The following is a 13,933-nucleotide window of genomic DNA, read 5'->3' on the forward strand; positions in this document are numbered from 1 at the left end:
ATTATAGTTGCTTTATATAAAACTTTTCTTTAGATTTTTCTCATTATAGATTTGATTTATAGATACTCATCTTAATATATATTTTATACCATTTAACATATAACTGTGTCAAGTGACATACTCCTGGTTGTAGTTATAAAGGTTTTTAATATTATTGAACATTCTGAAGTCCTTATTAAAGAACTTTCAGATATGTCAAATGATATAAATATTAGGATATGAATACTTCCTTTAAACCTCACTTATCTTTTCATAGGAGGAGAGACTTCAGCATGCAAACCTTCATCTGTTCGGCTTGCACCGTCATTTTCATTCCATGCTGCTGGCCTTCAGATGGCTGGACAGATGCCCCATTCACATCAGTACAGTGACCGTCGCCAGCCAAACATAAGTGACCAACAGGTTTCTGCCTTATCATATTCTGACCAGATTCAGCAACCTCTAACTAACCAGGTAAGTTCATGAAGTATCAGAAATGATGTTGAAATTATAGTTTATTCCTTAAAAGTGTTAGAATATTAACTAGGAAAATAATTAACTAGTTTTCAGTTTTATATATACATGGAAATCTGGATTGACAAAATGATGATAAGAAGTTTGTATTTAAAGTTCATGATTTTTATTTTTATTTTAATTAGTTAAAAGATACCCAGAAACATACCACTTTCTCCTTCTGGAATAGAGTGGAACAGTTACTTCTAAAGAATATTAGACAAAAATGAAGCTTATGAAAGTTAGTGAAGTTAAAAGAAAGTTATAGGAAAGCAAGATTCCCATATCAGGAAAGTTAGAGGACTTGTTTTATTTAAAAAAAAAAAAAACTCCTTAAAATTCAAGAAAAAAAATATGTGCATGTGAACAACGCTATTCATTCTAATATTCAGATGAGAGATATTCATCATAATTAAGGGGTGTGCTTATATATATTATAGTAAGATTTTTGTCTGCAGTTAGCTGGCATTACATTGATAAAATACATATGAGTGAATAGCATTCATGGTTAAATAGTTAATAAGTTGAATTGTGGCAAGACTTAAGAAGTTATTTTCACATTTGAGAATTGGAGCACTTCATCAAAATGTAAGTTTAGGAAGTGTTTACAATTGTGTACAGAAGAAAATGATGGAACACCAATAAATAATAATGGCAAGATAGTCCATTTATATTATTGTACTTTGAAGAAACAGTATGTTTTGAAAAATTATTTTGCTTGTTCAAAAGCAGCCCATAAAACAGGTGCTGTTTTTGATCTCTTTTCTAGCTAACGAGACTAAACCCCAATTTGTGACTTATTCAGGTATATTTGTAGTAAATTCCTGGGTCCAGCCCTGGCTTCTTTCTTCTTAGATACAGTGCTCTCTTACATCTAATGCTTGCCATATATGGAGGGCTAGAAAAAAATTCCTGTTGAGTATTTTTATGGTTATGTTATTTTATATTAGTAAGTATTGTTAGCAAAGTACCTATTATTTTTAATATGCAGCTATCATCTTGTTTGTCTTTAGAACATTTATAAAAGATATTTTACTTAGGTTTTCTGTTTTAAATTGTGTTTTTTTAAAGATTCATAACACAGCTGGGGCTGTAGCTCAATGGCAGAGCGCTTGCCTAGCATGCGTGAGGCACTGGGTTCGATCCTCAGCACCACATAAAAATAAACAAATAAAATAAAGGCATGCTGTTCATCTACAACTACAGAAAGAATTAAAAAGATTGATAAGACATAAAAAGACTATCTTTTGAAGTAATCATTCTTGGCCAGATATTTCTGCCAGAGTCTAGAAATTCCTGAACCAAGAAGGGAGTTGTATTAGAAGATATCTTAGAACTGAAGTGTTGTGTTGATGTGGCATGGAATACAGGACATAAGGCATGAGCTCAAGCCTTGGCCCAGGATTTGGTGTAGGGCTTAAAGTAGATCCCATGGACCTGTCAGATCTCTTCCTTGAATGTAAAATTGGAAATCTTAGATTGTACCCCCTAAAATGCCTTCTAGCTATAAACTTATACATCTTTATTATGTGGTTTCCATTGTTTGGTAATCATTCTGGCAGAATCTTTTAAATAAGACTTACTATAAAAATAGTATATTGAAATGAACTGGCTTTTAAGATTTTTGGTTCTAGTGGTTAATCTTTCCTGTATAAGTATGTGTTAGACAAATGTAAAATGTTTTTATTGAGATGAATTTAGGAAATGAGAATATAATAAAAGTAAGTGTGAAAGATAATGATTGACTGTATTAGAGTTTGATTAGATTGTTCTGGTTTTCACAGTACCTTTCATAGTTCTTAAACTTGCCAGGTACCCTGGATATATGTGATATGTACTATTTAGCTATATTAACAGCTCTAAAAAATAGAAGAAAGTCAGAATTGCATATGAAAATACAAGGTAAATGTAAATAAAATAGGTATTGTTACACTAGTAAACAATTTTTTGACTAAAGTCCTAGATCTTGCACTGTGGAATCTTTTCAGGGGAAAATAATCTTTTCAGTAATGGTTGTTTTAGCTCTTAGAATTAGTTTAAGCAGGAGATGCAAACTTCTTCTTCTGAGTGATCTGTAGGAAGGGAAAGGGCAAGCATTGTGGTTGAGATGTTTCCAGCTCCCAGAGCCAGATAGCTGAGAGGCAGTATTATGACATTTCACCCACTTTCCTTTCTTCAGGTTATTCCCCTTTCAAAAGGGGCAACACATACAGCTAGGCAAGCTCTTGGGTTCTTTGAATACCATTTTCTTGCTTTCAGCTGTGGAAGTGGGGAGGAGCACTTGCTGCATTCCTCTCCATTCTCTTGGCACTGTGGATATGAGAAACAGGAAGTTAGGAGAAGGCATCAGATCTGCAGGGCTGGCCTTAGGGCTTAGTATACCTGTGTAACTGTGTGTCTGGAAAAGTTATTTTCTGATTCTTCACTTGTACTTAATGGCAAAATAGAAAATTTGGTTAACCTGAAACCGCAATGAAAGAAAAGGAAGTGTTACTTAGTAAAAAATCAATGTGTTCTTCCAGTGTATTTTGAGCACCTCTGTACAAGGTTCTTTTTGAAGCACTGAATTATATGCTGTAGTCTGAGGCCAATTGTGTGTGTGTGTGTGTGTGTGTGTGTGTGTGTGTGTGTGTGTACGCGCGCTTGCGCTTGCGCTTGCGCTTGTTTTCAGAAAGCCTTCTGTTTTTTATATACAAGTGCTCCCAAAATAGTAACTTCTATTGCCAGAAGTAGTTAAGAAAAGTAAGGTACTAAGAAGCAACTTGTTGACTTGGCCTTATAGGCAGAGTTTGAATGGTGGTCGTAAAGGTTATTGATAGTCTGTGAAGTGAAGCACACAGAATATCAATATTGAGTGCAGAAATTTGATCATTAGCTCATAGTTATGTGTTTGACTACATGTATGTACTATACTTTCTTTTTTCCAGTTTTTTATTTATTCCCTTGAGAAGGGTTCTCACTATGTTGACTCAGGTTGGACTCACAGTTGAGTTCCTTTTTTTCTGAGCCTCTTGGATAGCTTGGACTGTACCATACTTTTAAGTTTTCTTGATTGACCATTTTGGTGTTTTGAATGAGCATAATTATTCCTAGATGTGGTTACTAATTCTTTTTTCAGATGTTTGAAATAACCAGTGGAATTGTGAACAGGCAAGGTTTTTTAATGCATTTTAATAATTGCTCATGCTTATTTCATGCATGCCACAATTATTTTGCCCAAAAATAACCTAAAAATGTCTCAGCTAAAAGGGTATAAAAAAGACCTAAAATTGACAAGAGAGCTCCTGGCCCACTATTGGTGTTAAGACCCTGAGTTAGGTATTGACCACCTCAGCTCTCAACCTAGTAGTACTACTACTACCACCACCACCACTGTTACTGGGGATTGAACCCAGGGATACTTTACCACTGAGGTACACCCCTTGTCCTTTGTATTTTATTTTTTTATTTTGAGATAATCTTGCAAAGTTGATAAGGTTCTTGCTAAATTGCTGCTGATTCTGGCCTCAATTCTGTGATCCTCTTGCCTTAGCCTAGGATTATAGGTGGTACCACTACACCCAGCTTCCTAGCTGTATTTTTCAACCCCCTCACCCTGGGCTATATTCTTAACTGGCTTTATGTCATTGGAATCTCAAGTTTCTAATTTGTAAAATGGTCATGGCAATAGCACTTACTCTCATGAGATTGTTGAGAAGATTATATCAGACATGTAAAAATATGCATGTTAAAACAGTATTTTGTAAATACTGTATTATATTTATTATTTTACTATCAAGTTATTTAGTTTGCTTTGTGAATAGTATACTTTGTGCTAGTGTTAATTTTACTGGTAATGAAGCATTTCACTGGTTTATACTTTTTGAAATTTCACATTGAGGCTGCACTATAGCAGTTCAAGAAGAGGTTTGCTGATTAGATTACCTCCATGGCGGCGGGGGTCCATGAACTTAAATTAAAAAAAAAAAAAAACACAAAATTATGTTCTTTGGAACTTCTTTTATTACTGTTTATAGCTTTCATTCACATAAAAAGAATTGACATATTTATTACCAATATTATCTATTTAGAAAATTAAGCCCCCCAAGGAATGTTACTATGTGAATTTAGTTTTATCTACTGCATGTACATTTGTGTGGTGTGTGTGTGTGTGTATATGTGTTTTTTCCCCCCAGTACTGGGGATTGAACCCAGGACCTTGTATGCTAGGCAAATACTGTACCATGGATGGAATCATGTGCCCAGCTACTACTGTTTATATTTTTTAAAAAGCAATCTATTTTTTGAAAATTAATTCAGAACTTGTTAATTCTGATGATCACTTCAGACAAATAGTTTAGCCACTGAGATTCCTCCCCCCCACCCCACCTTACTTGGAACTTAAGAAGGAAGAAGGTCTTGAGAGAAATTATTAATTCAGTAATTCAGCAAATTTACCATCTGGATAACAATTTGAGAGTTTGAGTATACCTGCAGAAGAAACTTATTAATATTGGTTTATGAGAAAATACGCTTCAGTAGATGCAGTCAGTGGGTAGTAACTCCAACTTTACAGACCACAGGGGTGGGGATAATTTTTGTTTCACCTATAGTTACAACTTTTCCTTCGTTTTCATTCGTGTGGGTTAGATTAATAAGTATACCAAGACTCCAGATGTTTCTATGAGGCCTTAGTATGATGTATTTTCTGTTGCCCCTCAGATTAACTCGAATGTCCTTTGAGAGGAGCTTTGTTAGAGCTTTTGACTCAAGTAAATTTCCCCAGGCATAAATGTCAATAAGAGAAGTCAGGAACACAAGGATGAGCGAGTGGTAATGACTATAGGTACCTTGATTTGACTAACTGGCTTTGAGGATTTGTTGATTGCAAGAAGCTCTGTGGAAGACATTTGGTGGGTGAGTGGTGCTCAAGAGTAGTCTAGTAGCATTGGTGTGCTAGTTGCATCCCTCATGGATATGTGTAGAGAGGGTCCATGCTCCTGCATTATCCTGTCACTAATTTAGTGAAAATTTTTAGCAGGAAACTCAAAGTTGAACTTCTTATAACCTAGAGAATGCTGAAGGGAGCCATGGTTTAGGATTGAGTGAAGGGAAAAGGAAATGTGAGGGTAAAATGGGAGGTATTTAATTTGGATGGCATATTTTATTTCCTTGTGTTAAGGAAATGAATGAACATTTCAGCCTTGCTCTGGAGCAGGTACTTGTCAGGGAAAAGGGTCTGGTGGTGGTTAGAGCTGGGCTTCTAGAGCACTTGCCAACAGTTGGAGGCAGGGAGGTGTTGCTACCAATTCTTTTTGGTACCACCAGGGTCTTGAAATCATATCTTGGAAGCTATAGGTTGTCTCCAATGATTGGGTTTGTCTTTGCGAGCCAATTATAAACCAGCTCATCTTAGGAATAATTCTGAACAAATTTTGCTTTGGGCTCATTGTTTTAGAGAAGCCCTCTTGAGCAGCATTCCTGTGTCTCTCCTGGATCCAGGGATATGTCTATAATTCACCATTTAAGTGTAGGGAATACATTAAAACCTTGGGCAGCTGGGCATTCCATCTTCTATTTAATTTATTTGTTCCAGTGGTTGTGTCTTCATTGTATTCCAGATGAAAGAGAAATTTTGAGAGAGAATGTGTAATCTTGTAATGTAGATATCTTTTTCGAAACAGATATACAGGTTACAGAAGAGGGAATTACACCAGTGCAGAATAGTTAAAGTGCTAGTCTTTTCTATTTAAGGTGATGCCTGATATTGTCATGTTACAGAGGCGGATGCCCCAAACCTTCCGTGATCCAGCAACTGCTCCCCTGAGAAAACTTTCTGTTGACTTGATCAAAACATATAAGCATATTAATGAGGTAAGATCATTGATTTTTTTTTTGTTATATTAGCATCTGTCTTGCAATAGATCAAGGGAAGAAAGTTATTTTGTGCTTGTTTAAATATCCTAAACTTGTTTTATTCCCAGTGGTTGTCATGTTATAATTTTTATGAAGAACAGTAAGTGAATGATTTATAGATATATAATTACAATTATGTAAAAGAAAAGATACTAACAAGGACTGCGAACAACAAAGAAAGTTGTGGATCACTTCCCCTTTTTCAAAATTGCATTTAATATGTTGAGTTTTTCTATAATAACTCTCTCCCAAAACAAAGAAGGTGAATACTGATTGTATAAAAATAGACATATATTTGACTTTTGCATAAATTTTGATTTATCTGTAGCTTTTGCTCTTGGTGTTGAGAAGCTCTGAGATATATTTAACCCCCAGTTACAGGCATTTGGTGTACTTTATTTGATCTATCTATATCTCTGTGATTTTATTGTCTTTAGGTTTTTATGTGTATTCTTTTATCTGTATCTTTCTGTGGTAAGACAACCAAAAGCTTTTCCTGGCAGAAGTAAATAGTATTAAAAACATAAACAGTACTTTGAATTTACTTGTTTTACAACTTGGCTTTTTGCCACTAAAAATTATTTTTCTGGTGTGTTGGCCCTTTTTTGACTTGATTGTTAATTTGCTTTTGGCCTTAATTCTCAATCTATAATCAATTATTAAGTGATCTTTTCTGGAGAAGAGGAGCCCATGCTTTCTTTCCTCTTTTAATGGAAAACCCTGCATCCTTTCTGATTAAAGACTTATGCCCCTCCCATTTTAGAGCCACTTAACTACAAATATTTGTATTTTTAAATATGCAAAATTTATAGCAATTTGGTCCTGTTTATTGCCAGTATTATTATATTACTATGACATTGTGGTCAGACAAATTTAGAATTAACTCAGTGAGGAACAGTTCTTAGATTTTGTACATGTTTATGTATTATAAAGGATGGACTGTACTAGCTTGTGATTATCTGAAAATATCTCATAAATGGTTTGTAACAGTGTGTTGATAGCCAGTTTGTTTCTTTCTGATAAGTTGTTAATAAAATTATAGTTTAACTGTTCTTTATTGTAGCTTTGTTGAAACTTGTTTTTAAATGTCACCTTGTAAACTAGACTTTTTCATCTGTTCTATGAAATGCAATTTATAATTTCTTCAAAGTTAGTTACCAATTACTTGGACTGTTTATCTTATTTTTATCAATCTTTGGAAACTATATTATAAGATAATATAATATATTATAAGATAATATAGGTGTTAAGAAAAATAACTTAGCCTGTGATTAACTATATGTTTAGGAATTTAGTGGGAAGTGAGGGTTGGGTGGGTTAGCTGTTTTTCAATAATTATTAGATTATCATCAGATTAAAAACTGGGCGATTTTAGTAAAACATCACTTCATCTGCATTTATACTTCCATTTTTTAGTCTTTTTTTGCCTGGAACATAAAATATAAAGTTGGCATTGACTTGGACATATAAGGGAATTTGAACTTGAAGAAGATGAAACTTATTTATTTCATTTGGCATTTGTTGTTTATATCAGTGTATGTATTTGTCAAAATTCCTCATACTATATTTTTAAGATCAGTGCCATCTCATTTTATATAAGTTTTACCCTAATTTATTAAATAAATATTTATATTCTTCTTGAATAGGATACTCTGGACTAATCATTTAACATCTCCTATTTATAAAATATACCAACAGCCCAACTATATAGTAAATTTCACTGTAGGCATTTTTCCATTGGTTGCATCAACATTATTTTCTAATTCAAATGTCAGCTGCAGAAAATTCTTTATTTTTTATGTTATAAAGAAAAAAATTCATCAATTTCCTGATAGGTTTGTCATAACACTGTTTATTCTCATTTCAGGTTTACTATGCAAAAAAGAAGCGGAGACACCAACAGGGTCAGGGAGACGATTCCAGTCATAAGAAGGAGCGGAAGGTTTACAATGATGGTTATGATGATGACAACTATGATTATATTGTAAAAAACGGAGAAAAGTGGATGGATCGTTACGAAATTGACTCCTTGATAGGCAAAGGTTCCTTTGGACAGGTAATTGAATGAAAAATACTGAATTTCATTAATTGGAAATTATTTGTGAATTATACTATTTCACCCTTTCCTCAAAAGCACACTTTTAAAATATTTGTAAATAGATTTTAATAATGGATATCTGAGTATCTAGATGATCATAGATCTCCAAAGACAAGAAAACTTCATCCTCCATTAGGATTTTTTATTTTATTTTTTATTTTAACTTCATATCTTTGGCTACTATTTTTTTTAAACTAATGACTAAGTGGTTAATTTTAAAAGCTAAGAGATATTTTTTAAAAAAACTAATAGTATATTACCTCTTTTGTATGGGCCTTATTTAGTCTGTGGATTGTTCATTATGTGTATTAGAGATGTTTGCATTTCTGTCTGTTTTAATTTCTTCAAGGAGAAAAGAACTACCATTTTCAAGAAGTAGCAGGCACCTTCCCTTTTCTGGAGGCTCATGTTGTGCTCTGGGTTTTCCTCCCACCTCATTTCCTAATTGTATTAGGCCTCTGAGTGGGCGATAAGCTTCAAGATGTCCTTTTCTAGTCCTTAGGGCACCAGCATTACCCATGCTCTGATTGGGGTAGTTCCTGGGGACCTGTGTTTTTCCTTTTTATTCCCAACCTGTTCTTTTCTCCTATAAGTCTCCCCTTCTTAGTTGAACACCCAGCACAAAACTCTAAAAGCTTGCATCCAGATTCAAGAGCTCATTCCCATCCTCCTCCTCCTCCTTGTATAAAACTTTCTACGTTTCCCTGGCTACTCTTCACTTAGTAAATCCTCTTGGTTCTCTGAGTCATAGTGCTGTTTTGTTTGAGGTATAGTCCTTGCATGGTGAGTTAAATATTAACCTGAGATTCAGCTACTTCTGACTTTTCACTGACAAGGCTAGACTGAGAGTTTAAATTAAAGACTTCTTGAATTGTGCGTGTGTATGTGTTTTAAATTATGGAATATGTGTGTGCTTACTTCTCTGTTCCTGCCCTGAGAGCAAATTATATTCTCCTTTTTAGCCTGAGGGGGAAAATTCTATACAATGTAACCATTCCATGGACAAAAGTATACTGTAAGCCATTAACAGGCACAAGTGTAACCCCCCCCCCCAAAAAAAAACTGTTTACACATATAAGGAAAAATGAATAAGCATGTTCAAAGCCTTCTGTATCTCCAGTGTGGCTCACCAGGTTCTGATGACACATGTACAGTGTATGTGCTCCTTCCCATAATGTGAAGGAACTTTTCCTTGATTTATAAACTCTCTTTCTTCTGAGTTGGGCTCAGTGTTTTGGGGGCCTGTCTTTATGCAAGCAATCCTGCTTTGTTGGAAGCAGCTTTTGCTTCTTTCGCAGTCCCTGAAAGAAAGGCATTCTTGAGGCCCAGCTGTTAGCCAGAACTATAATCACCGTATAGTTGTAGAGATCGCGCCCTCTACTTTGAAAAGGGCACCAACATTTCAGCAGTTGCTCTCAATAAGACATTTTTCTAACTTTGTGATATCCACTGTGAAATTTGTGGGCATATAGATATTCTCTAAACTTAGTTGTCCCTATTCATTCTTTCAGCGCATATGTTTTGCTCCTCCCCTTCACCTCAATTTGCTTATCCGCTAGCTCCTCAGAGTAGGTAGGCATAGTAAATCTGAAAATATGGGCCTGTTTGACCTCAGACTCCATCATCCTGATATTTCTCAGGCAGAGATATGCAGTGTTTATGTTCAAGACTCATCACTCGTCAGAATAATTACTGTCTTCCATATTGACTTAGCCATACTTTCTCTAAAATTTCTGCCAGGTCCTTGTCAAATTCAGGGTCTTGCTATTTCTTTAGATGGTGGTTTTGAGTCCTATTGCACATTGAAATTTCTGATGGAGCTTTTAAGAAAGGATTGATGTTAAAATCAGAATTGAGCCAAATTCTGGGCATCAATATTTTTTAAAAACTCCCCATTAAATGTGTAATTCAGGATTGAAAACTACTGCTTTAGTTTTAACCAGTTAATTATTTGTCAATTCATTACGTACTTGGCCCCCTGAGATTGGCCTTTGTCTTTGAGACTGTCAGGGATCTGAACACTGAACTACACCATTTTTGTCGCAGTCAGTATATTCAGGGAGGTAGAAGATTATCATACTACTTGATCACATGTTTACAAAGATAGTATATGATCAAAAAGACAACAGATAGTATCTTTTAAAATTGGGTGAAAACAGAGATAAGATACTGTTTATTCCTTTCCAAATCTGATTTATAATTTAGTTTTACAATATATTTAGCCTTAACCAATTTGGATCTTGTAGCCTATCTCTGATCACTGGTTCTCAGTCTTCACATTGAGATCATTTGGAGTTCTATCTCATTCCCCATACTTTTTGAATGTATGAACTTTTAGCATATGGTGGAACTTCTCTGGTAATTTGTGTTTTTTTCTTAGCATAAATTAATTATTTTATAAACCTTTGTTTTTGTGTATCAGAATAAAGTTAGAAAGTTATCTGTTCTCTGAGATGCATTAGAACTTTAAAATATTTTATTTATATTCTTGGGATTTAAATCAAGTTGTTCTCATTCAAAGAATGGTGAGGTGAATTGTTTTATAGTAAGAAGAAATAGTTTTCAGTAAAAGAGGTTAAAAAAAAAAAGCCAAAGCATTTGTCAATATTCTCAATTTTATTTCTGAAGAAGGAAAAAAAGTTAAGTCTAATTTTGTTAAGAAAGTTATCCATTTTGTAGATATATAGAAATATTAAAAGGATATAAAAATTCAAATTTAGTTCAAAAGATGGACTTAAAGTTATAGTCTTTGAGAAAGAGTAACTTTTATAACTACTGAATTGAAAGAGGATCTTTTCTAATTCAGAAGGTCAAAAAATATACAGTTAAATGAGAATTCAGTAGGTTTGCAATTGGGGGAAAATGTAAACTGTTGTGAAATTGTTGACATTAATGCAAATAATTACTTACCTTTCTTCTCTTTTAGGTTGTAAAGGCATATGATCGGGTAGAGCAAGAATGGGTTGCCATTAAAATAATAAAGAACAAGAAAGCTTTTCTAAATCAAGCCCAGATAGAAGTGCGACTTCTTGAGCTCATGAACAAGCATGACACAGAAATGAAATACTACATAGGTAAACAAATAGGCAATCATGCAGTGTTCCTACTGTAGGCCAGAAAATTGAATCAATGGTTATTTTTGTATCAGAACATGTTGATTTTTATTTTAAAGTGATCAAAATTTTTTCTTTCATTTGGAGAGCATAAATCTGTTTCTTAATTTGAAATCTTTGGGAGTAGTGCACTCCAGACATTACAATGAGAATAGGACCTTTTTTTAAAATTACAACTTATAAGTTATATTAGTAGTTCTAATCTAGCTCAGAAACTAGATGCAAGCCGTTTGTTAGTTGTTGTAGAACCTTTTTTGGAGTGTCTGGACCAAGGTCTCAGGCACTTTGTCAGTTTGTCAGCATTAGAATCTGTTGTACTTACTATAGCACAAAAGAGGTAGTAGCCACTTACTAAACTCCTGTCACATTCCTTATTATTTTCTTCTGTCATCTCTAATAATTATGACAGTCCTATACGGAAGATGGTAGAGCATTTAAATTATAGATATAGAATAGTACTTATAGTGTTTTATTTTTATTTTTTTTAAATTTTTTTTTTATTGATTGTTCCAAACATTACAGAGCTCTTGATAAATCATCTTTCATACATTTGACTCTATTGGGTTTTGAACTCCCATTTCTACCCCAAATACAGATAGCAGAATCACATCTGTTACATACTCACATTTTTACATAATGGCATATTAGTGACTGTCTTAATCTGCTACCTATCCTAACCCCTACTATCCCCCCTCCCCACTTATAGTGTTTTAAATAAAACTGTTTAAAATTGGCACCATGTGGAGGGGCATTGACAAAGGAAAGAATTGAAGGACTCAAATTTGTAGCAAATTCTGTGGCAGTTTTGAATTTAATTTCTGGGCATTGTCAATACTTGGGTGTAGGAAAGGGAAATAACATTGCACTGTATTGTAAGTGAAAAATGCAATGTCTAAAACTGCATTTAAAATTGGAACCATTAAGAAAAGGCATGAGAATGTGTTATGATTCTGTAGTTCTTCCAGAATGGTAAAAATAAACAATGGCTGGTTACTGGCAAAGGCCTCAGATAGTTATGGTCATTTCATTTCATTTATGAAATATCTCTCTTCACTTTCGTAAAAAGAAAAATATGAGCATGCACTTTTTTCTTCTTCCTTGGTTCCTTTGCAGATATATGATGTTATCTAAAATAAAATGGTCTCTGATACCTCATCCCTTCTTCCTCCTTAACTCTCAAGGATTGTATTTTGAATGTTTGCTTAAATAGCAGAAAAAAATGTTGGTACTATTAACTGTAACATTTTAATTCTGCGTTATTGAAAGAAAACATGGCTGGTCTAGAGTGACCACTCAACACGTTAGGTACCTTATAAGGGCTGTCCTTTTGTTGTGGTGGTGGTGGTACCAGGGATTGAACCCAAGAGTGCTTTACCACTATAACTATAACCTTTTTTTATTATTATTATATTTTAATTTTAATAAAAGGCCTCAGCCTCCTGAGCTGCTGGGATTATAGGTGTGCCCACTGCTCCTCCCTCCTTTTGTTTTGAATAAACTGACTTTAATAACTAATAAATATATTAGTTATTGTAAATGCACTTTTGGGTAAGGATGATGATGATGATGATTATAAAAGAAGATGGCAAATGCAAAGGATCTCAAAAAAAAAATCATGAGGTTCTGTATTGGAAAACAATAATAAAAAGAACTTTAAATAGAGGTATCTGTATTTAAAGTGTCTGAAAGTTGTGTTGCTTTTTCATAATATGATTTAATTTTAAGATGATTGAATATAATTTATTCTGATGAGGAAGTATTTTAAATCTTTGAACTTTAAGAAAATATCTGCATATAGCATAATTTTAATTTTTAACTGGCACCTAAAAATTATGTACCTTTATGTGATGTTTTGATAAATGTATACATTATGTAGTGTTCAAATCAGAGTAAACATATCTGCACATTTATCACTTATTTGTGGTGAAAACATTCAAAATCCATGTAATTATTTTGAAATACACATACTATGTAATAGTACAACAAAACCTTTTTTTTCTTTCCCTACCTCTCTCTCCCTTAAATAGCATAACTTCTTATTTGGGTTATTTGGTACCTCCCATTGTCTAATTAAGAGAAAATTTAATTTGGATCTAGAAAAAAGTCTTGCCAACCCTCCATTCTCTTACAAAACCAGCTTAAAAAGCTGGAAAAATAGTTTGAACTTTTCTTGACAGTGTTTTTAGCGCTTAGCACATTGTAGGTACTAAGTAATTGAGTTATGAATTGGGAGGTCAAGTGGAAGTGAGTAGATCTCTTATTGGAGGAACATTCTAATTGCAGAGTTTCTTAAAGGGATTTTTGTAATCACATTGGAATTCTGACATCAGTTATC

General features: G+C 33.8%; 1 protein-coding gene across 5 annotated transcripts in view; it reads left to right on the forward strand.

Annotated features, from left to right (window-relative positions):
• Positions 1-13,933, forward strand: part of Dyrk1a (dual specificity tyrosine phosphorylation regulated kinase 1A) — a 150,915-nt gene that overhangs the window by 109,738 nt on the left and 27,244 nt on the right. For 4 of the 5 annotated variants that reach the window (XM_026399390.2, XM_077795404.1, XM_026399389.2 and 1 more), the window contains 4 exons: positions 257-453; positions 6,226-6,345; positions 8,255-8,443; positions 11,412-11,559. In XM_026399390.2, the coding sequence (XP_026255175.1) occupies positions 257-453; positions 6,226-6,345; positions 8,255-8,443; positions 11,412-11,559 (654 nt within the window). Of the gene's footprint in view, positions 1-256; positions 454-6,225; positions 6,346-8,254; positions 8,444-11,411; positions 11,560-13,933 lie in introns of those variants that run through there. The other variant, XM_026399391.2, reaches the window with a different exon arrangement.

Source organism: Urocitellus parryii, chromosome 2 (assembly GCF_045843805.1).
Source record: "Urocitellus parryii isolate mUroPar1 chromosome 2, mUroPar1.hap1, whole genome shotgun sequence".
Lineage (NCBI taxonomy): Eukaryota > Metazoa > Chordata > Mammalia > Rodentia > Sciuridae > Urocitellus > Urocitellus parryii.